This window comes from Ursus americanus, chromosome 5 (assembly GCF_024610735.1).
Source record: "Ursus americanus isolate L20-20 chromosome 5, mUrsAme1.1.p, whole genome shotgun sequence".
NCBI lineage: Eukaryota > Metazoa > Chordata > Mammalia > Carnivora > Ursidae > Ursus > Ursus americanus.
Window position 1 is genome coordinate 16,234,040 of NC_142131.1, and position 25,937 is coordinate 16,259,976.

The following is a 25,937-nucleotide window of genomic DNA, read 5'->3' on the forward strand; positions in this document are numbered from 1 at the left end:
ACTTGCAACCAAGTCTACCCCAGCTTCCCGCGCAGGGCACCAACCATCCACAAGGTCCTAAGAGCTGCTGGGAGCAACCAGGGTGCCCTGCACTCTCCCTGTCCACCCCAGCCCACACAGAGCCTGACCCTCCGCATTTACGAAACCAAGGCAGCGGCTTGGTTTTAGGAAACAAATCTAAACAACTTAGTAATGGGCCTTAAAAGTTTCCACCCTCACCTCCCCATTCTAATAACAATTGGAGTAGAAATTAATTGGAGGGTTCTCTTGCACTTATGACATCTGTCAAGTAACCAGACACGTGGGTTTTGCTAAATTCTTTTATTTTTTTGTTTAAATTTTCACTTCGATTTTAATTCTTGAAGAACAGCCTCGACAACATATATCGCACTCATTATAAGAAGCAAAGGGTTATATCAAAAATTATTAGTATAGAATCACAGGAAATCTGGTTTGGAACCAGAAAAAAATACAAAACAGATATAGATACATAGACACAGGACAATTTTTTTATAATTATTTGGAAAATGTTATTTTCCCCTAATTCTTGTTTCCTTTTTTATGTGCATACGATGTTTAAATTTTACAAAAAAATGAAAATAAAGACTAGTATTTTACAAAATGAATAACAATGTTTGGGGTGTGTGTGTGTGTGTGTGTGTGTTTCTACATAGAATTCAGTCCACTTCCATGTGTGTTGTTTTCTGTACAGAATATATCCACATCCGTCCACAATAAATCCTGGAAGGTCCATTAGTCTCCTTCTGTTTTATTAAAATTCTCATGGTCCTCTCTTCCAATTTTTTTTTTCCTTTTCTCACCAGACACAAGGTCCTTTTTCTTTCCTTTCCAACATGTTCACAGATCTGATCCTAAAGAGAGTCTCTTTTTCTCCTGGTTTGCAGCTCGGGTTGCATTTCTGCAGGGTGGGCTGCTCCTGTCGGCCCGGCCCACCTCCCCCCTGCCTGGCTGCACCCTGCAACAGCCGCCTGATGTCCCCGCAGCTTTGGAGTCCATGGCCCCCGCCGGTCCTCTGAGTCTCTAGGGAGGCGGGGGCAGGTGGGAAGCGCCCAAGGTCTAGGAGCACTGGATGGACATGTAAGGCCAGTTGAAGCTGCTCCCAGACAGTAACATATCCCGGATGAGAGTTTCGATGGGGGTTTTACCTACCAAACGGACGAAGAAGAGCTGCTCGATGACCGAGGAGGACACGGTACGAAGGGAGGGCAGTCGCAGTAGGAGTTTGCCGAAACGGCTGGGCTGGTTAGGGTACTGGCTCCTCACGTACTCCTCCAGTGCGCACTGCGACTTCTCCTGCAGGCTCTCGATGTGGGCGGCATCCGACAGGCCACAGGCATCTGCCCGTGCAGCCAAGAGACGGACAGAAAAGCGGAGGGGACACTCAGGTTAGTGAACAGCAAAGGCACAAATAAGCCATTAGAAATGTTTTTGAGTTGATAAGAGGGGGAAACCGAAATAGAAGGGAAAAGGGGGAAAAAAATCCTCCTCTCCGTACCTCCCCAATCCTTCTTCACCATTCCCTCCCCTCAATCCCCACCACAAATAAAAATAAATCACACCCCCACCAAGCCTAGGGGAGCAGGAGACGGAAACACACACATGCAGAGGCAGCAACCCCTCTAGTCCCTTTGTTTTTCCTCTTTCACCTTTGGATTAAATAATGTACGATGCTGGAGCCATGTTTGCTGTGTGAAGCAACCTGTCCTCCGCCTGCGGGGGGGGGGGGGGCGGCATCTTTCCGCTGTGCTCTTTAAAGGGAGGACTTTTGCTCCTTTCGCCCCTGATTTCGGGGTGTTCAGAAGCCCTGAAGAAATACGTAGCCTGGGGGCAGTTCTTACAGGCTTCTTGGAGTCCTCCCTCTCAAACCTAAATGACCCCAACCAAAATCCTCTAGGAGAACCTAGACTGTCTAGTGAAAAAATACCTGGGAGGGGTAAGGAATCATGGGCTAGCAGTGCGTGGAATCAGATCGAGCCCATGCTTTAGCAATTCAGGATTTGAGATCCACTATCTCTGCAAGCAAGAACTCGGCAGCAAATCCGCGGTGAGGGTATATACTTCTATCTGTGCTTTAGATCAAGTAAGTGAAAATTGGCCAAATCTCTGTAAGCTGTATAATAATCAGAAGGAATATGGCTCAGTTACTCCAGGCTGTGGAAAGGAGACATCTTCAATGATCAGACACAAAGCTGGGCTGGAGGCAGCTGCTGTTTCTGCTTCCAAACTGGGAGATGGGGAGTTGAGGCGGGGATTTGGGAAGGTAGGCTTCCTGTCCCAGGACCAAGGGGAAAGAGGCACTTACACACAATGACAGCATCTTAAAACCTGTGTGTTGATCTCATATCAACCAAGGCTCCTCATGGTCTCCTAAAAATATTTCAAGACAGCAGTTGACACTCTATCAACTAACTAAAGGCAAAGAAACGGAAGAGAAGGTGGAATCAGAGGAATGAAGGGAAAGCTTCCTCTCTTAGTTCAAACACCCATGTTATTTCTCATATTAATAATAAATATTTAAAAAACAGGAAGATCACAGAGGAGCCCTTAGCCAGTCAGGAGGTTGACTAGAGATCAAAGGCAGAGTTTGCTAATATATAGATCTGGGAAGAAATTCATGCATGGCAATGCCCCCAAAAGGACGTTCATAATTGTGAATGGGCAAGTGTGACCCTAAGAAGTCACACCAAAAGATTCACGGAGAACCCCGTGTCTGCTGAGTTTCTGAGCTTTATGTCTTTTCATTTCAAGAACTGGGATTTACAAAGCATTCTAACACCTTCATCTACAAGGCAATGGCCTTGAGCAAAAATACAAATAAAACTAGTGCTAATTCAAGAACTTCTAAGGCAAGTTGCCTTTGACCCTGGATCCAGAATGGGTTCCTCTCAGATGTCTAATTACTCCTGCCAGCCACTCGGGTGCATCCACACTGGCCTGACCTGGGAAGCCAGTTAGATTTTATGGCCAGCAGGGTGAGGGCAGGAGCACTCTGGGGCTTCCCTGCTTGGAGAGGGGGCCCTGAGGTCTGCCCTTGGCCTTGCTTGCTAACCTGGCCCTGCTGAATGGCCACCATGCAGACTCATATTTACATATATCTTGCTTTACATGCATTATCTGCCCATTATGCCACAGGATCCCTTTCAGCCTCAGACAATGCAGTATGAAAAGGACCCACTGATAACCCAGCAGATTTTTTTAAAGACCCATATGGCATCCCCTCAGGTCTGTAAAATATTTATCTGTTATTTACAATAAGGGCCCCCAGAGTGCAAGGACACTACCCTTCTCCCGGATAGGCCACTCCAAGGGAGAGAAGCCCAGGAAGGGTTTGCTTAGGCCCTATGCTGGCTGCTTGCATTTCTTTCCTCCTTTGAAGGCAGAATGCCTGTGGCTGGGCCTGGCTGCCAGGTGCCAGCCGGCCAGCTCTGTGGCCTCCCTCCAGCAGGAGTCCCACTCGGGCCTGGATTCCCACTCTAGATGTTCATCCCCACTCTGGATATTCCTGCAACAGGAGTCCCCCAACTAGGGACAGATAGTCTGAGCTCTCGGATCGATTGCGTGGCTGTGGTAGCAAAGCGAGGTGAGCGGGGGTGTCATGCAGCACATATTTACGTTCCATGAGATACACGCAGATCAGAAAAGGAGGCAGAATACACGGAATCCATGCCTCACTTTTTATGTGGTAGTGTCAATGTGGGAACCCTCAATATTTCTTCTATAGTATATGGAAAAGAAATTATGTAAATAAATAACCATTACTGCTCAGGCCCTCCCGGCTTAGCCTTTGTAGTGCAGAGAATGTATTTCATGGTGTGCATTCAAAAGAGTTTAGTGTTCAGGAAATATAGATGTAATCAGCTGCCATAACTAGAAATCAAAGTTATTATTGTGCTGAAAATGGATTTATTGTATTTATGTTAACTAGATGGCTCCTTTCAGAGGAGGTCCCATTTATTTGAGGGAATATTTAGGTGTATGAACTAATGAATTTTTTTTAAAAAGTAAGTTCAGGTCATGACCTAGTCCTTGGATGCTGTCCAGAATATTAAGGATTAAGCATACCATCCGGAGGCCAAATGTGAAAACCACCACAGGGAACCCCCGTGCCAGCTTCAAATACTTAGCCAGAGCAAACCTCGTTGGACAATATGTCTAAAACTGTCTTTTCCATCATTCAAAGTTTGCTTAAAAGTTGGATGACTTTGAGAAGGCTTCCCATGAATTCCCTTCTGGCTAGCAATCAAAACAAGTTTAGTCAAAAGTGGAAATGTGTTGTATGGAGGAGGGGGGGTGAATTACTACTGACAGCTCCATTTCCATTTTCAGATATTCTGTTTGCAATTTTCCAACAAAATAATGTTATTGTTCACTTCTCAGCCTCCCCTGCACCTTGAAGACGTGGTTCGGAAACTTCTTTGGGAAAACTTTTTAAAAAGGAACACTTTTCACGGGGATGTTTTAGGATGGAAAGTTGAAAGAAAAGCATGAATAATTCCACAATCTTCCCTGCAGCCAGCACAGTCCTCGCCTCTCTCTGGGAAAGGGCAGGAGATCAGAAAAGTCAAGGGAGTTCAAAGAACCTTAGTAGGGGACAAGGAAAAGGGAGGAAAGACCTTTCCTGAGAAGACCTCTGTCCAGCTCCAAGTCACATTTCTGCTTCAAGACACCTAACTGGATGAGATTTTAAAACCCCAGCTTCCCCGACACTGGCTTGCTTCCTGATTAATTTGGCTAAAGAGCCGGGTAGTAGAGAGCCAGCCAGGCCCCAGGCCTGCCAGAGCTGAAGCAGCCCAGTCGCTGCTTCCCAGGCTCTTTGTCACTTTTGAAAAACACGTTTCCATCAAGAAGACTTATTAAGATAAAATGCATTCAAACACTGAGGAGGCTATTCAATAAATCTTCCATTTGTTTTAAGGTTTGCACTTTATCCTCTTGCAAAGAATAACTCCCTCTCCCACTAGCAGACCTGCATTTGCACTGAAAGTAAAAGGGGGGCAGTCCAAGTCCACGGCTCTGGCCACCCTGCATACAAATGAGATGCTCTTGTCTAAATAAATTATCTGCTGTTCAGATCGATATTAATACTACATTTGCTACATTACAATATTGTGCAAATTTAAGAGTCATTTTAATACAATGTAAATACGATTCTTCACGCATGAAAGCCAGGAAATATTGATAGATTATACCATTGCTTACTGTTCAACAAGGCCTTGGGAAAGGGGTTTTGCCATCTCTGCTCAGGAATGGTTTTAATTTGGCCTTTGGAGGTCCTGGCTCTCGGATAGATTTATTAGGATGGTTTATTTGTTCTCTGAATGGAGGAATTAAAAACAATAGTGCCAATAATGAGAGTAAAACTGCAGCTAACCCTACTCACAGTGGGCAAGGCCCGGGACCCAATCTGAGCAGCTCTGTTCCCCACCAGCCTCCTTTCTGGCTTTGTTTATATTTCCCCCCATTACCTGCTGTCCCGGGTGTTTATATGTTTCCCTCTTGCAGGTTACAATAATAAAAAGCGGGCAGTGTTCTCAGAGGCTCTGACTAGAGCCTTCAAAGGCAACGTTAATGCACTTTCCTGGAAGTTAATTTGAACCATCTATCATAAGAGAAATTGTTAACATGCATGTTACCACCACCTACATTTAATTTGATATTTTTAAGGCACTCTGTTAAATTTCCCATGTTCGTGTGTTTTGCATGGCTGTGAGATTTCTCTCTGGGGCGGGAATCCTCCCATACTTGCGGGCTCTACAGTATTCCTTTTGTTTTTTATCTTTCTTGTTTAGATTGAATCCGTTTTTTACGACCCTCAATAAGCTCAGCAACTGAAAACATGAATGGTTTCCGATAAGGGAAAATCAGGCAGCAATAAAGCGGGATTATTTATGATTTATTTGCGCGTATTCTTCGCTTTCCACCTCTGTGTGTGTCTCCCTGTGTCGGGAAACTCATCCAGGGAGCGTGCCACACAGAGGAGAAAGCCACATTCCCACGTTCTCTTCCTTCCCTCTCCTCCCCCAGAAACACTAAACGCTGGCGCGCACACACGCACACACATACACACCGCACACACGCGCAGCCAGAGAGTTCCAACGCCCCCCACCCCCCTGCACACACACAAGACGCGCACCCGCCGCCGCCGCAGCCCCGCGTGGGGGTCCAGGCCCCCAAGCCCCCAGGCCGGGCCGCCGGCCGCCCGCCTCACAGCCGCCTCGGCTCCCGCACCGCGGCGCTCCCAAGATGGCAGCGGCGCCGCGGGCCGCGTCCGGGCGCTGGGGCCGCAAGTCCCGGCCAGGCCCAAGGTCGGGCTCGGGCCGGCCAGGCCCGCGCGGCGACGCGGCGCAGGAGGCCGGGCCGGGCGGAGCGCGGCGTGCTGTCGTCCCCGGCGCGGCCTGCCCTCCCGGCGACCACAGCCTCACCTGACGTGAACAGCACGATGGCTTTGAGGCAGCTGTACTCGGCCGAGTCGACGTGCAGCGCCTTGAGCTTCTCCACCTGCTCCTGGAAGATGCGGATGTGGTCCATGAAGGCCACGACGCGGTCGGCGGACATGGGCGAGGCGTGCAGGCCGGCGGCGGCCAGCAGCGGCGCCACGTGCAGCGGCATGGAGCACTGGGCCGCGTTGAGCACGAACAGCTCGCTCCAGGTGAGGCGCAGCAGGGACACTTGGTCGGTGATCTGCAGATCCGGGAAGAAGGGGATGTTTCGGGCCCACTCGACGGCGCTGAAGAGCAGGCGCGCGGCCAGCTCGCAGATGTTCTCGATGCCCATGATGTTGTTGGGCTGCATGCATTGGCTGCCGTAGCGCGACGTGGGGTAGGGTTCCGCGCGCAGCAGCAGCGAGATGTAGCCGGACAGGTAGCAGTGGCCGTTGAGGGGGTCCCCGTTGGTGAGTGCGTACTGGCCTGGATTGGGTTGGGTTGGAGGCATTCTTCCTCGCTGAACCGCTGACAAAAAGAAAGAGAGAAAAGAGGCAATGTGCATCCAGGGGGCTTGCGAACATCGGCGCGCCGCAGCGCACCCGACACAATGCGGAGGCTCTTCCTACAAGCCACACGCGCCCGGCGCATCTTCTCTCGCGCTCGCTCTCACTCACAGCCCACACCGGCAGGAAATCTGGGGTGAGGGCCTCCAGCTCCGCGGCTCAATATGCCCAGCCATCGCCTGCGCCCCTGGTCACCCTAGCCCTGCCAAACTAGGCCTGATCTCAGGGCCCCCAGCCCGGCACAGCCAAGAAAGTGCCACCCAACCCCTCCACCACCAAGGTGTAACACACTGGTTAATGAAATCCCACTCACCCCTCCAGAATGAAACAAATCAGAGTAAAACAAAACAAACAAAAAAGAACAGGCGAAACCAGAGGAAGGTTGTGGTTCTAGGCAAACGCCTAGCCGCCTATTCATTTGCAAGCAAGCACTGTTTTGCTCAAAATGTTTCCATATTCTCTCAAAATGCTATAGAATTATCCTTAAAATAGATACAAGTTACATAACCACTTACAACTTTTGAATAGAAAACAAGTATCCTGCACCCCTCCCTTACCCCCTCCTCCCCTTCGCCCCACACAAAGTTCACTGTTAAAAGCAACAGAAAATTGAAAAATTTCAAGAAAAAGTTGAACTTACAGTAGCCAAACATTATTGAAAAAAGTGGGAAATATAATTAATGTCTGTCCTGTGAGGTACCACTGCAACCTGCAGCCAGCTTTTGCCCAGTGAATGCACGAGCTTGCAACTGCAAAAACACTGGATTCATTAACCATCTGAATGCAAAACGTAAGCATGCTTTGAGTTCTTAAAGCTGACCAAAGTTTTTTTTTTTTTTAATGTGTATGTTTTACTTCAACAGTGCCAGCGTTTTAAATTGCCATGTAAACAAAGACAACTTTAGGAAAAGTTAGGGCTACTGAACTCTCCCCCCAGCAAATTAATATAGATATGCCCATGTACACATAGCTGTCTTATTTCAGGTTGTGCACTATTTTCTTAAGTTTGCTTTGATTCTAATTTTAATGCAAGCCCCAATGCAATTTAAGCTCTTGAAACATAACAGCTAGAATACTTTTTTCTAATTATAGTTTTGAACTTGGCAGTTATTTTTCAATTAAATGAGAGCACAATTCAGTTTTTTTTTTTTCAGATGCCTACAAAATCTCCCTGGAGCTAGAAATGAAGTCGTCATATTTGCCTGCTCCTTGAGATCTGAAGGAATTCAATTTCTTTCCTTGTGGCATATAAAATATAATTTTAAAGTCAATTACAAGAAGGAGTAATCTGCATTCTGCAAAATTGACTGGTTCGCTAATTTGACTATAAGACATCCTTAATGATTGTCAGGAGATAAACTTTAACTGTAAACGGCTAAATATATTTATAAGAAAAGTGCTGCATCTCTTGCCACATGAACATGAAGCATATCTAAATACAACATCAAAAGTTGTGTTAAAAGAAACCAAATCCATACAACACAGGGATTAAATGAAGTGGAAGCTCATGCCAGCTGCAGTCTATGCATTATAGCCAAATCAGAAGGATCGGTAAATGCCGTTGTAAATTGTAATTTGTATGCAGTATTTAAGCAGAGGGTGGAGTTTGATGAAGAAATAAAACGAGTATCATGCTTTTAAAAAAATGACACAACTATGAAAGGACGGTTCAGTCACAAACTTTCCTTTCAAAGTAGAGGGGTGAAAACAAGGCCACAGCTCTGGAGGAGGCGGCCCCAGCTCGGTGAAGAGGAGAGGGAACCAGTGAACAGGCCAGAAGCCCCCCTTCCCCCCTAATTAGACCTACAAGTGCAATAAATCTCACTCCTCTTTTTCCAAGCTAAGCTTCCAAAAGGATGATGCAGCAATGAATCTATGGTTCAGGGTACTCCAGTCCCCAGCCTTCCCCAATTTTAAATAAAGGGTATGAAGAGGTGGAGGGGAAAGTGGAATGAAAAAACACAGAAGAGTTTTCTGGGAGAAATAAGCACCCCTCCCCAAGTTCATGCCAGCACAGCCCCCAAGCATCCTCACGCACACGCGGGAAAGAGACACACACCGAGCACATCCAAGACAGAGGAAGTAAGGGATTTTAAGCCACAGCTCACGATCCCAGGGACACAATCCTGAGCAGGCAGCAGGAGGGGTGGAGGAGCCAGGGAGAGGAGCGCAGGCCGGGAGGGGGAGGCAGCGGCAGCGAGCTTGGTTGGGGGGGGGGGTGACGCCGGGGGAGGAAGGCAGCGGGGACAGGGGAAGCTGGGACGGGGCCGGGACCGCAGGAGCTCCAGCCCCACACAGCAGCCACCCCCGCGAGAGAAAGAAAGAGGGCCGGGAAGGCGGGCGAAGCTCAGGGAAAGAAGCAGAGAAGAAATATTCACCTTCCCGCCTCATGCCCACTTTGAGGCACTTCTTGAGGCGGCAGTATTGGCACTGGTTGCGGTGGTGCTGGTCGATGGGACAGTTCCTGTTGGCACGGCATGTGTAAGTTAAGTTCCTGCGGACGCTCCTCTTGAAGAAACTTTTGCAGCCCTCGCAGGTGAATTGGCCGTAGTGCTTGCCGCTCGACTTGTCCCCGCACACCACGCACTCGATGTGCTGCTGGCTCTGGCCCGAGCCGGGCGGGCCCTGGCCCTTGTCCCCTGCCGTGCCGGGGGTGGCGGGCGCTCCGGGCTGGCCCGGGGTCTGCGGCGTGTGCGGCGCGCCCGAGCCCGCCTGCTGCTGCTGCTCGCTGCCGCCGCCGCCGCCGCCGCGGGCCGCTTGCGCTGCGGGGTTGGGGCCGCCGGGGTTGCCCCCGGCCACGTCGTCCTGCGGATCTCGCCAGCTGCTAACTACCATTGCCATATCTTTGGGCCCGGGGAGCGCTGGGGGGAGCCGAGCTGCTCGCCGAGGGCCGCGGGGCGCGCGGGCGCGCTGGGAGGGGAAGGGGAAGGGGAAGGGGGGAGGGGGAGGGGGCGGGGGGCCCGCCGGGCGCCCCGGGGTCGCGGGAGCCGAGCCCGAGCCGGGCACCGGCCGCTGCCTCCGCCGCCGCCGCCGCTGCCGCCGCTACTGCCTCGGCCGCCCCGCTGCTGCTGCGCGCCCGCCCGCCCTGCTGGCGTTTTGTTGTGGTTCCTGCTGTTTTCTTTCTCTCTTTTTGCAGCCCCCCCAGGCTCTCTGGCTCCCCCCCCAACACCCCTGCTCCCCTCGCCCGCTCCCCCCGCGCTCCGATCCTGGGGGGGCCACGCTCTCCTTCCCCCCCCTCCCCACCCCCCCCCCACCGAGCAAGCTCCCTTCTCTCGCTTTTTTCTTCTTCCCCAAGTTGCAAAATCAGAAATGGCACAGGCGGCAGCCGGGAGCGGCGCGGGGCGCAGCGCCGGGGGCGGCGGGCATGGGCCACGGCGCGCGCACACACTCGCCCTCCGCCTCGCCCGCACCCCCGCGCACACACACACTCACACACACTCGCTCACCCGCGCCGGGCGCCCGCCCGCCCGCCGGCCGCTCGGGCTACACGCTGCGCGCCGGCTGAGCCGACATAGAGGAAGCCGGCGAGGGCGGCGGCGGCGGCGGCGGAGGCGGAGGAGGCGGAGGAGGCGGCGGAGGAGGAGGAGGTCGCGGCTGCAGGCGCCGCTGGAGTCGCCGCCTCAGCTGCAGCGGCGAGCGCCGCTGGAGGAGCCGGGGCCCGGGCGGGAGTCCGAGCTGGAGTCGGGGCCGCAGCCGGAGCGCGAGCCCGGGTCGGGGCCGCCCGCGCCGCCGCCGCTGTCCCGGCGGGAGCCCTCGCTGGGCTCGAGATTGAGGGGAGCGCGGTGAGCCGAGCAGGGCGCGGGGCGAGGCTGCCGGCGGTGATCAGGGCGCGTTGGTGTCGGGGGGCCAGGTCCAGGGCTGGACGCAGCCAGCCATTCAGGAAGGCAGCGCTGGAGAGAGGGAGGCAGCCGGCGAGGAGGATCACACACTTTGCTCTTTTTGTTGTGCCGGTGGCGCCGGGCTCTCGCTGCCTTCTTCTTTCGGGAGGTGACGGAGAGGGAGAAAAATACGAGATAATTCACGCCGGCGACGAATTCACAGCGAAATCGAAAAAATAAAAATCAGAAGAGAAAGAATTGCAATAAAAAAAAAGCGAGAGACATCCAAAGTAGGTCGAATAAATAATCCTCTTCTTTTCCTCTTTCTTGCTCCTTCTTCTGCTTCTTCTGCTATAACACACAGAGCTAGTTAAAAAAACCCTGGAGATCGCCCAAAAATGTTCTTTTTTTAGTATTTTAAATAAGTGCTCTTCAGCCGGGAACCAACACCCTCCCTCCAAAAAAAATCATATATGTATAAAATAACGATAAGAAGAATACGAAGGGGGTGCCTCCTCCTCCTTTTTTTTTTTTTTTTAAGTTTAGCCCTCTCTCTTCTGCAGGAATGGAGTAAAAGACAAGGAGGAGGGAGAAAAAGAGAAAGAGAGGAATACAAGGGAAACAACTAATAGAATATGTAAGAAAAGAAAAGGGAGAGAGGAGAGAAGGGAAGAGAAGAGAGAGAAAGAGATTGAGAGAGATTGAGAGAGAGAGGCGGAGGAGGAGAGAGAGAGAGAGAAGAGAGAGAGAGAGAGAGGAGAGAGAGAGAGAGACCCCAAAATTGAATGCGTTTAAACGGGAGGACTCGCAGAGCAATGTTTCCGAAAGGGGGATCTGCGCGAATGTCTGTATATAGTGAACTTTGACACTACTATTGAAACTGACACGTTTCTATGGAGATCGCTGCCTTATATGGAGCTCGTGTCAAGGAGCCAAGAGAAGGGCTGCTGGCAACTGATAATCAAAGGCGACTGACTGGTCAGAGCCCTGAATCGGGGGGGAGAGAAAATGGGAGTCTAAGGTTAGCCAAGCCTCCAGCACGCCATTGGTTGGAGAGCCCCTCCCCCCTCCTCTTTTTCTTTCTTTCTTTTTCCCCCTCCCTCTTAGCTACCTACTGACGGGGATGGTGAGGGGAGGAGGAGGGAAAGTGAGGGAGGGGGGTGTGCTTCTGACAAGCGCAATTTACATTGAGATCGCCCTGCGCTGCTATTTACTCTGAGACCTGATTAGTATGGGTCGTCTATGGTCACACACACACACACACACACACGCACGCACGAACACTAGAGGGGGAAGGGATGGCGAGGGGGAGAATGCCTTGTAATGGGTAAAAGAGAATTAGAAGGAAATTATTTTGATTTCTTCTGAAAAGTTTTTAAAATTTGGTTTTATGAGCGTGAAGAGAGTGTCGTTGAAAATGTTAGGAACATTTTTAATGAGAATTAAACTCTCACCATTTTAATGATTCATGAAATATGCTGGGCTTGAATTGTTTTCTTCGTTCACATATAAGCATAATCCAAGTGTGAATTCTGCTCATTTTATACCCTTTTAAGAAAAAAGGTAGGGACTCCCTGTTTTTTGGCCCAAAGTATGCATTGGTTTTAAAGGTTTAATTATGACAAAACACACTCCTGGAATATGCAGCTATTGCCACAAAATCAATCTGAATCAACGGTTCCTATTCATCCCATGATGATTTTTTAAAAATAAACTTTACAATCAATCCAATTTTTTCCTTCTTTCCTTTTTCCTCTTTGGTATTCTCAGGCTGTTCCAAACTTCAAACAACGCTTAAATAATTATTAATAAAACAGTAGTAAGTCCTCCTATGGGGGGGGGAGAGTTAGTGCGGTCAAGTCGGAGTCCCAGGAAAAGAGGAAAAGGGCGAGCTACTGACAAGGGAAAATGGGAGATGGGGAGAGGTGGGGAGAGGGAGTGGGGAGAAGAGGATGGGGGAGAGTGTCAGGGGAGAGGGAGGAGAGTGGGAGAGAGGGAGGGAGGCAGAGGTAAAGAGAGAGAGAGGGGAGAGAGAAAGAAGGAGAAGAAGAGAGAGAGAGAGATTGAGAGGGAGGGAGGGAGAGAGAGACCCCGGAAAGAGGGAGGGGGGTAGGGAGGGAGAGCGGGAGAGGGAGAGAAGGAGAGTGAAGGAGGGAGAGAGGGAGAGGGAGAGAGGGAAGTGAGAGAGGAGAGGGAGGAAAAAGGAGAGGGGAGAGAGGGGAGAGAGGGAGAGAGGGAAAAAGAGAGAGGGGGGAGAGGGAGAGGGAGGGGGAGAGAGAGAGAGAGAGAGAGAGAGAGAGAGAGAGAGAGAGAGAGAGAGAGAGAGAGAGAGACCCCGATTCCCGAAGGCGATTGGTCGTGGGAGGAGGGGCTGGCAGGAGGAGCGGTCCCGCCGCGGGGCCTGCAGGAATCGCTGGCTCCGGCTGCCACCTAGCGGACGGGAGCCGCGCCCGGGAGGCGCACAGCCGGGTCTCTCCTCCCCTCCCCGCAGGCAGCCTGCGCCTTTTCTCCAAAAGGAGACAGCACTTTGAAAATTCTTTCAATGGATTTTTTTCCTTGAAAGATCGTACTGGGGAAAATGATACTTCTATTAGTTACATATTCTCCAATAGCACACTCGCACCCCCCTCGTTTTGAGATCGCTCCCTAGGCAGGCTCAGGCGGGTGCGGAGCTGTGCGGAGTGACAAAGCCGCCGCGGCAGCCGCTGGGGGTGGGAGCCGCGCTCGCCCGCCCGCCCCTCGACTCGGGAGAGCGTAAAAGTTTGTCTCAGCTCCAGCATCCCGATCCTCAACACGCCCTCAGGTAAAGGTGGGTGTAAATGGCCACGCTGTATTGACAGAGGTAGGGTTTGTTTTTTTAATACTCGTTCTCACTTTAAATTTCACCAGGGAGGGGTTTGGGAAGCGCTGCGTGTTTGGGGTGCGTTTTGCGCTTCCCGGTCTCTCCAGCCTACAAGTCGGGAGTCAGCGACCGCTTAGTGACTAGGGACGATTCTAAAGAGCAGAATAAAGCCTTTTCCGTGCCTGCCCCACAGCCCCTCCAGCTCGAATAATGGAAAGACAGTCAATGCTCTCTGCAAGCGGCGGCCCATTGTACGCAGCTGACGGAGAGGAGGCGACTGGGGCAGGCAGGGGCTCCTTGCCCTCGGCCCCCTCCCCAAATAAACGCTCTTACGTCTCCTTGTCAATTAAAAGGGGGGAAAGAACACGATTAAAAGACAAAAAAAAAAAAAAAGGAAAAAAGAAAAAAGATTAAAAAGAGAAAAAAGAACAAGCTTTCTATATATAAATTCTAAATTTTACTCCCCGTATAGTACAGAGGCAGGCAGTCGAGGGCAGAGGAAGCAGGCAGAGAGAGGGAGACAAGGAAAAGGAAAGAGAACGTGGAGAGAGACGGCGTGAGGAGGCGAAAGCGAGCGCCAGGGAACCGGAGGCCCAATGGACGCCGGGTCTGCGGGCCCAGCCACCCTCGGAACCTGGACCGTGAGTCGTGGGCACCAGAAGCGAGATTTGGCCAAGTCCTTCCCCACCAGGCAAGTAACGCAATGATTATCGTTTCTTTTGAACTCGGGGCTGGCAAAGCGGACAGGTCGGGAGGTTGGCTTTCTTGGCCTCTGGAGGCCAGGGTCGGAGTCCAGGCAACCAGGGCGGGATGAGGAGAACTTTCCGCGGGGCCTGCTCAGGAACTACCCTCACCCGGCTTCTGTCCCGCCACCGGGCGGAGGCCGGGACCGCGGCCGCCGCGCCCTCCTGGAGCTGAGGATCGTGCCAGCCAAGCGTCAGTCCAAATTCAAAACAGGTCTCCCCACCCCCACCCTCAACCCCCTACCCCCACCCCAACCAGTGGGCGATGGACGCTGGGCCTCCAGCCCTGTGGCAGAGGAGGGGGGCGGCAGTTTAACACCCGTGCCGTGGTCCCGCTGGTGCAGAGCCTGAAAGGCGGTGGAACCGGTTGCCGAGTCTGGCTGGGCTGGCCTTGTTACCCGCGCCTTGCCTGGCTCCGGCCAGAGCCTGACGAACTCGGCTCCCGCCGCCCATCTGCGGGCGCCGTGTGTAACGGGATCCCCTAATGTAACGCGATCGATGGCTGCCTCTGATGTGGGCGATAGTGTCAGCGGATTAAAAGGGACACCAAGCCGCTCTCCCTAGTGGAGAACCCGCGGCGGCGGCTGCGGCGACAGAGCATCAGATCCCCAGCCCCACAGCCCAGCCATACTCCTCGCGCGGTAGCGCGAGGGCTGGGGCGGGGAGGGGTCACCTCCCAGGGGTGGGGACGGAGGGGGTGTGTGTGAAAGGAAGAGCCTCAATTAAAACCTACAAGAGCGCTTTCCTCTGCACTGGGCAGGGGCGCGCGTTTGCGTCAGAGGGCGCGCAGGGCTGGCGCAGGGGGCGGGGGTAGTCGACGCCGGGGGCCGCGCCCCGGGGCTAGATGGTCTAGAGATTCAGCTAGCCGGGCAAGGTTGGCCTCGGTCGGGCCACGCAGGCAAGAAGAAAGGCAGGGCGCGAGGACGAGCCGAGACTTCCCGGGCGCGGCGGAACCTATTCGCCCTCACTGTGGGCTCTTTCCGCTAGCCACCACCTTGAGCTTCCAAATTTGAAAGAGACCCTGGGGTTGGGGACAGTTGGGGCCCTCGAGGCTTCAGGCGAAGCCACCCGCTCCTCCAGAAGGGAAGGAAAGAAGGGGTGCAGTACCTGGCCCTTGTCCCAAAGATGGGGGCTGTTGGTGGTGGTAGCAGTGGAAACTCGGTTTTTCGGAGCAGGGGACAGATCGCCCTTCTGCCGGTCCTGGTGCTACATTTCTGTCTCAAGAGGGGGCAGGCAGGAAGAAACCGAGGTTTTTCGAGGAAAAGTGCTGTGCTCCTCTGGGACTCGTCTAGCCCAAGCGGCATTCAGGGCTCTGTTCTTACCGACCTTGTGTTCCCTACCGCGCTTGTGTACTCTGTTGGGTGTGCCTCCACTTGTGCTCACAGCCTCAGCCCTAGCAAAATGGCTTCCATGGAGCGACTAGGGGTCAGCTCAGGTCCTGGGCAGCTCTGCTTTCTCTCTGTGAGGCTGTCCTTTGTTACTGGTTTAACTTGGCACACTGGTCCTGGGGCCTTACGCACCCCACACTCAACCAGGACATAAGATATCTGTTGTTGGGTGGAACAGAAAAATCATATTTTGTGGGAGCACGTAGGTCCCCCAACTGACATTCCACCCAAGTATCCAGGCACACTCAGCTGCTGGAGAAGAAAACACGGTTGCAATATCCACCCTTATTATACTCCTCCAGATCTCTTTTCCTCTTCTCTCACTCCAGCCCTTCACCTTGGTTGCCTTTAGGTCTAAGCATGTGCACATGGCTCTTGGACGTAGACCCATTGTGGCCCTTACCTCAATACCCTACTTGAGACTGCCAGCCCAGTGGCCGTATATACTGGGTCCTGTCCAAGGTCTCTCTCTCCTGGTGAGGCCCGTCCAGTGATGGGAAAAGGCTCACCAGGGTAAGACTCCCCAATTTCCTTTCTGAAGGCTTCCTCTGGTAGTCTGATCCCCACAGCCCCATTCAATGCACACAGTGTCCAGTGTGGTTCCCCTAAGAGATGATGAGAAGTTACCCCTCTGCTTGGGAAAGAGGAATCCAGCTTACAATTTCCATTGTGGTTTACTAGCATCATGGCTCAGCCTTCCTTTTTTTTTTTTTTAAGATTTTATTTATTTATTAGAGACAGAGAGAGAGGGAGAGAGAGAGAGAGAGAGAGAGAGAGAGCACGAGCATGGGGGGAGCAGAGAGAGAAGCAGGCTCCCAGCCAGGCAGGGAGCCAGACGAGGGGCTCGATCCAGGACTCTGGGATCATGACCTGAGCCCAAGGTAGACGTTGAACCGATTGAGTAACCCAGGTGACCCTCAGCCTTACTTTTGAAAAGATCTTCCACATAACACTTGATCTCTCCCAGCTGGATAGCCAGTAAACAGTTATGACCTGGTGGGAGAAAGAGAGAAGCAGAGATTGGTAGCTGAATATATTGTATTGACTCGTATTCCTGGCCCCTGAATCTGGATCTAGGCAGATTTATTAGTTGATTAACATCGTCCTACCCCAAATCTTTCTTTCCAGGAAGGCGGAATCATTCTTCCTTAATCCTATGACCTTTTTGTTATTGGTATTTTGCTCTTCCAAAACCCACCAGATCATTCATTTTGACTTTTTGGTAAATCACACTAAACAAAGGTGGCATTGCAAAAATATTTTCTGCATCTAGTTCAAGGGTGATGAGACCCTACAAATGACCAGATATGTGTAGAAAGTTATCTCCTATACCTTTTCCCTACCCCCTAAATGGTTAAAAGTGATATTTTTCTGTTTAGAGAGACCAGAGAACAGAAATAACCCTGTTTTATCACACCCATCTGGAGAGATGAACATGCCTGCAATCATTGGGAGAAAGGTCAGTTCTTCTGCTACTTACTGCAGACCTTTCCCAAAGAGCTTGTTTTAAAGGTGCCGAATCAATTAGTCTCCCTTGGCATGAGATTAAGGCCAGGAAGAACACAGTTGAAGAAGATATATTTAAAATGGTCTTCAGAATGATACTTTGAAGAAGAGGGTAGAGAGAGACCAGGAATGCCTGCCCAATGTTTCATGATTATTAAGAAGTCAAAATGAAAATCCAAACAAAAACCCCTGCCTATGTCAGAAATCCCTCCTCACAAGACTGAACTCAATCTGCATTGTGGCTGCCCACTTGTAAAAAGTTCTGCCTTTGTTAAAATGAAAACAAGGATGGAAAGGCCAAATTGGGAGCTGGGCTTCTGCTGGACCACCTGCTCTTAGCCTGCCCCTGGAGTTGAACCACGGATCAGTAGGCTTGTGTATTCACTGTCACTCTGTAGCCTGGGCATTTTTTCTTTGTCACCTTTGGGTCAAAGCGCCCAGAGATAAGTGCTTTACCTTAGAAAATGGTTTAGTTTTCTATCACAAACTAGCCATTTAAAGCATGTGTTTTGGAAGGAGAGATAAGGGAAGCAGTTCTCCTTTCTGTTTGGGCCTCCAGTGAGAGGGCCGGGAGTAGCCACGGGAGGATGGCAGGAGAGCAAGTGCTGACCTTTGGATGCAAATCCAAGCCTTTTATCGGAGGAAAAGTGACAATCATTCCTAGCACACTAGCGAAGCCAAGGCCAAATATTTACTTTTCGTAAAAATCAAGCCTTAGCTATCTAAATGCATTTATGCAAAAGAAGGAAAGAACTGGAGACTTTTATGCAGCAGAGTGTATTTCTTTATTTTAAATCCTGGACTAGAGTGAAGAATAACTGCGTGGTTCTTTCTCCTGGGGGAATATCGGTTGGGTTTGGATGAAAAGTTGGAATTTTGAAATGACTTTGAAGCTTGTTAAAGTTCCCTGACAATACAATCCACTAAACCATATAATAATTTCTCTTAATAGTTACCTGTCAAGGCACCTATTTCTTTTACTGCAGGATTAGCCCATCAGGGTAGATCTGAGTTGGACATTAACTGATTAAAGTCTGCTCAAATATGTTTAATTCTTTAATGTCACTTTCTTAATGGCCTATAAAATAAACTAGTGAAAAAGTATTGACTCACAAAGCCAGCAGATCTGTTGGTAACTATGGTCATATTACTGTAGTATTTACCTATCAGAAGGTTGATCTAAATAATAAAGCTAACATTTCCATCTAAATTGTCAGTGGAAAGATATGTTTATTACAGTGTCCTCCGTCAGTGAGGGGCAGGTTAGGTAAAGTTTAAATGAAAAAGTATGAGCATAGTACACACCACTTATACAAACCACATGGAGCAGTAAATAATTACGCCCTGTGTTATACTGTGTATATTTTATTTACCTGTTTCAGAGGTGAATAATAAACCTAGCCCAACTATGGGAGGAGTTAATAAAGTATTCCAAAAGCATGATCTAACAAAACTTGAGGATAGTTCTATTTTATTGTTAACCCTTTGCAGGGAATCTTCTGAAGCTGAAAAGAAAAAGGAAAGGGCTTTTGTGTTAGTTGATCCTTGGCTATTCTAGGGCTCAGGTTGGTGTGAAAGGGACGAGGAGGTCACTTGAAATCTCCTTTTATCTGCTCTTATTTTCTCTCTGGATCAGCAACTTTGAATAGACATCATTTAATCGCTCTTAATGGAAAGAAACTATGGGAGCAATGAAATGCCTTTACTCCAGGAGGGAATACATGTGTGTGGATAGCTAGCTGAGCTTGCGTCGGACTATATTTCTGCACACGTGTGCTTGAAGATTTTTCAGAGTGCATGATATGAACATAAAAGTTTCTTCTACACTCTGGGGGCAGGGTTTTGGTCGATTATTTTGCCTTCACACACACCCACATGAGGATTTTCTACCAAGTCCTGGTGATACTTTCAGCTGACTCTTCCTTCAGCTTTTTCTTGCCCTCGCTCTCTGAGATGTCATATTTAAGTCCCCCCCAAAGAAAGCAAAAAATTGAGAGCACGATGGACAGCTTTTTAGTGAAAACATGTTATTTCCTTTATGTTTTCAACTGGAAGTCACACTAGTGGGAGGATTTCTTTTCAGAGGGTAGAGGTTGTGTTACAGGTGAGAAGTGATGGGGTAAAGCGAGACCATTACTTTCAATTTCTCCCCAGTATTTTTTCTTTTTGGTCTTTCTTGGAATTAAGTTGGTTAAAACACAATAAATAGGTGGAAAACAAGAGCCTGATACCTCTAAACCTTGAGGCTGAGCAACTGATTACAATTTGTTTTGAAATTAGAATTATTCTAGTTAAGTTTCATATGCTAACTGAAAGACCACTTAAGTTGTCTTCCTTAAGCATTATATTTACTTTAAAAAGGAGAAATAGTCCACAGCTGAAGTATAAATGGCTATCCAGAAAAAGACATTTGATTTCTAGGACTGAAAGCACTGGGCTTTACCTCCTAAGAAGCTCTCCACACTCCCCCATACCCCCATGTTCTTTTAAGTAAGATTCCCATTTCTCCTAGAGCCTGGGTCACTTTGCTGTAAATTCCTGTAGAGGAATACATGGTTACCGGGGCTACAAGTTCCCCTCTCAACCTGCCAGCCTCCCTGCCCCCTGCTCCAGATTGCAGAGACCCTTGGCTGTCAGGGCTGGGACCTTGAACCCCTCCTCTCTACCCCAACCTACAGGAGATCGAAGTTCCAAAGTTCGAGGTTGGGAGGGAGAGGATTAATCCCTCTTTAACTCCTCTCCTGACAGTCCTCAATTCTGAACCCCAACAGATCCGTTTCCTGGTGAATAGGAGGTTAGGAGCCGCCCTGTCTAATAAAGATTAAATTAAGTAGAAGAATCCCAGCCGCTGGATATTTGGAAGCTCCGGTGGGGCGTCAAACCGACGTTTAACACATTTTTTCCACTCACTGTGCACAAGTATTGGATTCATTGGGCTTAACTTTAGAAAGGAAAGAAGAAAAAAGATAAGTAGGAAAGAAAAGGAAAAGGAAAGAAAAAAAAAAGAAAGAAAGAAAGGAAAGAGTCAAGGACAAACCCCAGTATCAAGGGTGAAGTGATTTCCTGTTCAGAGAGGCTGAAGGCAGGGGCAGGGCTTCCTGACTTTTCTAGTCTTTTCTTTCTCCGAACTACTCCAAGAATTGGAGGCTCCCTCTCCCCAGTGAGGGCTCAGAATTTTGCTGTTTTGGTGGATTTGAGTCCACATTTATCCGTTAGGGACAGTTTGGTGGCTCAGGGTCAGGACTGAGTGTGCGGGAGGAAAGGTGAGCTCAGGACCTAGTCACCTCTTCTGTGCCTACTTTTAACCAAGGTTTTGGTAGCACACACTGAGCAGTTTCTTTCGCTTACTGCCCAGTAGCAGAAACAATGGCTTTTTCTGTCTGCCGCATTCAGCGAGCTGGACACTGACCTTGAAGCTGAGGCAGCCAGGCACTCCCTCCCCTGGGAATCATACCGGCCCCAAAATATTGGCCTCTCACTCCCACCTGCTTCTCTAGTTCCAGGGCGCAGTCTGGAGGGGCAAAAGGCAAGTCTCTTCGTGCCAATGCTTCGTTCCTGCAAATACAACACTGAATAAATTAACCTCAAACCAGCTAGTTGGGGTGTAGTAGTTTAGCAGGACTAATTGCAGACAATGGAGCTGAAATGACTTTTCCAATTAGCTGCTGGTTGGAGTTTAGTTGGAGGAACTGTCAGCTCCAACGATGGGTAATTGCTTTATTGCTCACAAAACTATCATCTATTTAGAACATATGTGCTAATTACTCTGGATGGGCGTCGAAAAAGAGACCATAAATCTAATAGCACTTAAAAAAGTCTATGGTGCTTGTAAGCAACCCCAGCCCAGGTTGGGGTGATGGATGGCTGTCTTTCAGAAAGGCGAGGGTTTGGACTAGAGGCACCGACGGGATGCTCTGGTCAAATCGCGTGCGTGAGAGCGAGGGACCAGCGCAGCTGTGCTGAGGTTATAAATCACTGTCATCAAAACCAGTCCCCTCTTTCGCTGCGCACTTTTTTTTTCACTTTCGCGAAAGATTACTTTAGAAATCTTTTAATTGGATTATGCTGGGAAATTAATCTCCTTTAGCCTTGGCTAAATTTATTGTGGTCACTGTCGGGAGGAAAGCCCTGTTAACTGCAGTGAGGGCCACGTCCCCTATTCCCTCCTAACCTTAGCCCTCGGGGCCTCCCAGCTCCACGCGACAGCCTTGCCCCAAGTCCTAGGGAGTGATGGGGAATGAGAAAGAGTGGAAAGACATGTCTTTGCGGAAGCCCGCGGCGGTCCCTAGTGAACCCCTTTGTCCTAAATGCGACGTTTCTGTCCCGGATTCCCTAGTTCCATATCCAGCATCCCTATACAACTCTGCGCCTTCCTCCGCAAGGGGGTCTGGGATTCTGGGGGTCTGCCGCCGCAGGGATGAAGGAGGCTACAGTGGCGGGAAGAGGAGGTGAGGTTTGCTGGAGGAGGGCTGCCAGCCAAACTCATTACTTTGTCCTCTTGTCTTCCACGCCCCTCTTCTGGCGGGGAGCTCGGGCTTTGCGAACATTCTCCACTCTACTTCTCTGCGCAAAAACGCATGGCTCGTTTTTTTGGCGTTTTCCCTGGCACAACTCTGGAAACACTTGCCCCTGACACGCCAATGCTTGAGGTCCGAGAGCTAGGGCCCTCCGGGTTCTTCCAGGCTCCAGGCGCACTAGCGCGACGTAGGGTGGGGACCTCCCTTCCAGTCCCGCAGCTGCGAGTGCTGAGCCTGGTCCAGCGCTGCGCGGGCAGTTGCTGAAGCTTCGGGGCTGGCCCTGCCGGCCGTTTATCTCTGCGGGAGATGACAACATCTGCCTGAAACGGTATACCTACTTTTGCAGCTCAATTTGATTCTTAAAAGCAGCCCTTGGAGGTGTTGTTAATTGATGGGGATAGAGGCGTAATGACTTGACGGGGAGACGCCAATGATCCTTTAATATGCTTTTAAAAGAACAACAACCACCGCAAACATCGGCGAGTCATTGCTAGGTGGGAGTATAAGACGAGGATCTGGATGCAGGAAAAGCGCCGCTCGTGCCGTTTGTATTTAGAGGCTTAAGGGGTGAGCCCTGGCTCTCAGGGCTGGGGCACCTGGGAGCCACCAGGGCGCGCAGCTCGGGCTGTTAAGGGGTTGTTGCGTGGCCCCGGAGAGCGGAAAGTGACCGGGAGAGGACCCGGGAGAGCTCGGGATGACAAGTGACGGACTGAAGGGCGGGGGAGGCGGACGGTGTTGGGGAGCGGCTGCTCCTCCCTGGGCTCTATCACTCTATCAGCCCTTCCTCTGCGCGGGACTGGGTCCCCATGCGGCAAGCAGTTTGTTCTGCCCTCGCTAGAGTTACCCCTCGTCCAGCATGAGCGAAGTGGTCAAGTGGCCGGGCTCGGCGGGAACTCGCGGGGTTCCTCTGTCTGAACAACCTCAGAGGGACCCCAACCAGGAGAGAAAGACAAGTGCCGCTGTGTGTGCGCGTGTCGCCCCAAAACGCAGAGCCAAAGCACGTGGCCATATTTTTGCCTGGTTTGCCCAGAGCCCTGGGGCCGGGCGTCCCGGGATTTAGCAGCTCTGGGCCCCGCGGCCGGGTCAGAGCAGCTCTTGCGCACCACCTTTCCCAGACTTTCTGCCCACCACTCACTCTCTCCTCAGCACCTTGCCTTTCTCTCGCCTGTTTTCTCTTTGCTCAGTTCTAGTTTAGTCTCCAGAGGGTCAAAGGATTGTATTACACTGAGCAAGCCCCCAACTTAGGTTCCCTCAGGCACTAAAATGAAAAAAACAAAAAATCCAGATCGCCTTTTCCGTTTGCGAGGGGCAACGCCCTTCAGGTGCGGGCGGTTGTGTCCCTAGCAGATTTTGCAAGTATCGTGTTTTACCCTTTGGAGGATAACCTTGATGCTTCAGGTTTGAGCTCCCTCTGGAACCGGAAGGAGAAACAACTCCAATCATTGTTCAGATTTTATTATATTGAGAGATCGCAGGTGTTTCGGCTGCTGCTATTGTCTGCCTTCTTCCCTGAGCCCACATACCAGGGATGAAAGAGTCCCAGGAAAGTTAATTTCCCCAAACCCTCTTGCGGAGAAGGCATACGTTGTCACGGGCGAAGCTTTGGGGTCAAAGACTTGAAGAAATGTAATTAAGAGTCCCAGCTCCCAGAGTGTGCCTGCCTCGGCATGGGTCTGTCCTTCCACCGTGACTGTCTAACCTCATCTAGTGTGGTTCTGCCCCCTGTGATGTCTAGGGAATCAAGGCTCACTGTCGCTTGGCTGTCGACCCCCCCCAGCCTTGCCCCTCCGTCTTCCTTAGCAGGGTTGGACTCCAAGGCCGTGGTCTCCAAGATCCCCAATTGGGCGCCTCAGAGTCAGGGACAGGGTCCCAGGTGCAGGTTCACGCCCTGGCCGGCGACTCTCGCTCAGGAGCTCCCTGCCCAGGAAGAAGTCCGTGACCTGGCGGCAGGTCCCTGAGGCTTTCCTGAAGGCCTGCTGCCTCTGCACTGCCAGGGTTCTGAACTGCCTGTGGCAGCCTCTTGTCAGCCCAAGCCCTGGGATCAGCGTGGGCCCTGAGCGAGGTGGGCCCTGAGGGCGGCCAGGAGACATCTGGCTCAAGTCCGCACCATTGGCGTCTCAGTCAAGGGCCCTTAGTCCGGCGTGTCTCCTCACATTTCTCACCCCACAAGGGCGCTCCCTTGCTAAAGAATCCTGCACTCTGCGAACCAGGCTCCCTTCTAGGCCCCCGGGGCCCCTCCCACTGCTTCCTTCGAAAGCCCGGGATCCCTGGCCCTGACGACGGCCCCGGCCGGAGCGGTTCCCGGAAGCGAGGCCCACATCCGGGCACGAAGCCTCGCTCGCAGGGTTGGCTTCCGGGCGCTCGACGCAAGCGAGTCGCTCCGCGCGGTGAGGGTCCCGGGCTGTGGGATCCGCGCGCCGGGACCTCGCCGGGTAGGGGCAAGGGTCGCGCTCTCGCCGGTGCTGAAGGTCCCTACCCCGGGAGTTGACCGGAGCGACAAAGTCCTGGGCCTGTGCGGGGTAAGATTTAAGAAGGAAACCAGGCTCCGCCGGCGAGTGGCTCACGCTGCGGAACCCCGGGGCCACGCCCTCGGTGGGCGCTGGCAGTTTGTGGCCCGGGGTCGGTGCAGCAAACTTCCTTGGTATGGCCCAGAGGGAGTGTGAGCCGGATTTTGGCCCAACTTTGTGATGTTCAGAGACACACCGTCGAAAGAGACCGCCTTTGCCGTCGTCCCCATTACGCTTTTTTTGCCCCTGCCTGGCTAGAGCGCTCTGAGCCTTTGCGGTGTTCCGGTGCTTCGGAGCTGACTCTTGGCCCTCCCTTGGGCACCTAGTCCCTCTTCAGGTGTTGGGCTGAGAGGGGTAAAGAGCAAGGCGTAGGGCGCGGCTAGGAAACCTCGAACCTGGTTTTCCAGTTTCAGGAGGAGCTCGGTCTTAAAAAGCTGAAAAGTCAGTGGGAGTTAACTTTGTGGCCTTTGGCGTTTTTGAAAACATCTTTCTACAAGGCGGGAACTGCACAGAAAAACTGTTGCGCAGTTCATAAAAAAATATTTTGGGGGACGGTATCTGGAGAGTTTTCCCAGAGATTGTTTTATAATCTCACAAATTAGAGAGTTGGTCTGTATCTTGCCGTCAGTACACTGAATAGTATGTTCCTTCAGACAGGGATTGAGAAACGGAAATACCACCATCCTCCAGCCAAACTTGTGAGGACTGATTGCTCCAGATGTTGCACTAGAGGCGCAGCGAGTGTGAGCAGGTAATGTGGAGAAGAGTGACATTGTTAACAGAAAGTATCTAATTAACAGTGACTTCATTTGATTGGAAGGATGAAAAAGCCTTTTTAAATCAATCCAGATTCACTGGCCTAAGCTCAGCCAATTTATGAATATGGAGCCTGACTGGGCTCTGCTTTCTTTCAAAGATGTCATCTTAGGGGTAATAGCATAGGTGAAGTCATTTGGTTACACTGTGGAAACTTTTATAGTGCCTTCCTTGGGAATTTAATTCAGTGCTTCTTCATTTTATTAGGAACAGACTGACTCCATCAACTCTGCTCTCCCTGTTTAAAGGCAGGACTGCTTGAAGCAATTAGGTTCACCAATTAGCATAGTTTTACTGACCCCAGCAGCAGTACCACTCCTTAGATTATCCATTTCTTCAAAGTCAGGGAAAAGCTGGAGGACAACATGCTTCCCAGGTGTCTACATTGGAAAAATAAGCCGACAAGCAGGGTAGCACAGCAGTGCAGAAAGCTTTCTAATGGTCCCCAAGTGTTTCAGCAACTTTGGTGGATTTTTCTCCCCTTTTCAGATTCTGGATCCTGTAATACCTCCTTACTTTCACATAGCTTTAAAGCCTGTCTTCTTTGGTTGTATTTTGGCAGAGTTGCTTTTGAGAAAGTGAGTTTTCTCCCTTCTTTTATGTATACCTGCCTGCTATTGAAGCTGTGGACAGTGTTAGGGTCCAGAGAGAGAAATCACTGAAGGCTCCTTTAAAGCCTGTTAGGTGGCAAGGTAAGGGCTCAGGTCTTTGGGTGTGTGTGTGTGTGTGTGTGTGTGTGTGTGTGCATGTCTATGTTCTTGCGTGTGTACATGCCTCAGAACCTATGAGGA

At 50.9% G+C, this 25,937-nt stretch overlaps 1 protein-coding gene and 1 long non-coding RNA gene across 6 annotated transcripts in view; one reads left to right on the plus strand and one right to left on the minus strand.

Annotated features, from left to right (window-relative positions):
• Positions 1–306: 306 nt before the first annotated feature.
• NR2F1 (nuclear receptor subfamily 2 group F member 1) lies at positions 307–11,987 on the minus strand. 2 transcript variants are annotated; one of them, XM_045796282.2, is made up of 3 exons: positions 9,388–11,987; positions 6,444–6,971; positions 307–1,358 (listed from the first exon to the last, which is right to left on the minus strand). In XM_045796282.2, the coding sequence occupies exons 1-3, from the start codon at positions 9,848–9,850 to the stop codon at positions 1,078–1,080; spliced, it is 1,272 nt and encodes a 423-aa protein (XP_045652238.1). In that variant the 5' UTR covers positions 9,851–11,987; the 3' UTR covers positions 307–1,077. The 2 variants fall into 2 exon arrangements, with proteins under 2 accessions (XP_045652238.1, XP_087718110.1); XM_087861984.1 differs by lacking the exon at positions 9,388–11,987 and adding an exon at positions 7,650–7,739.
• A 1,179-nt stretch (positions 11,988–13,166) lies between these two features.
• The window catches only part of LOC123791474 (uncharacterized), a 139,793-nt gene continuing 127,022 nt past the window's right edge, over positions 13,167–25,937 (plus strand). For 2 of the 4 annotated variants that reach the window (XR_015724395.1, XR_006779386.2), the window contains exons 1-3: positions 13,167–13,630; positions 14,142–14,364; positions 24,988–25,081. This is a non-coding gene — a long non-coding RNA (uncharacterized LOC123791474). Of the gene's footprint in view, positions 13,670–14,141; positions 14,365–24,987; positions 25,082–25,937 lie in introns of all 4 variants that reach the window. The other 2 variants (XR_015724393.1, XR_015724394.1) reach the window with 2 other exon arrangements.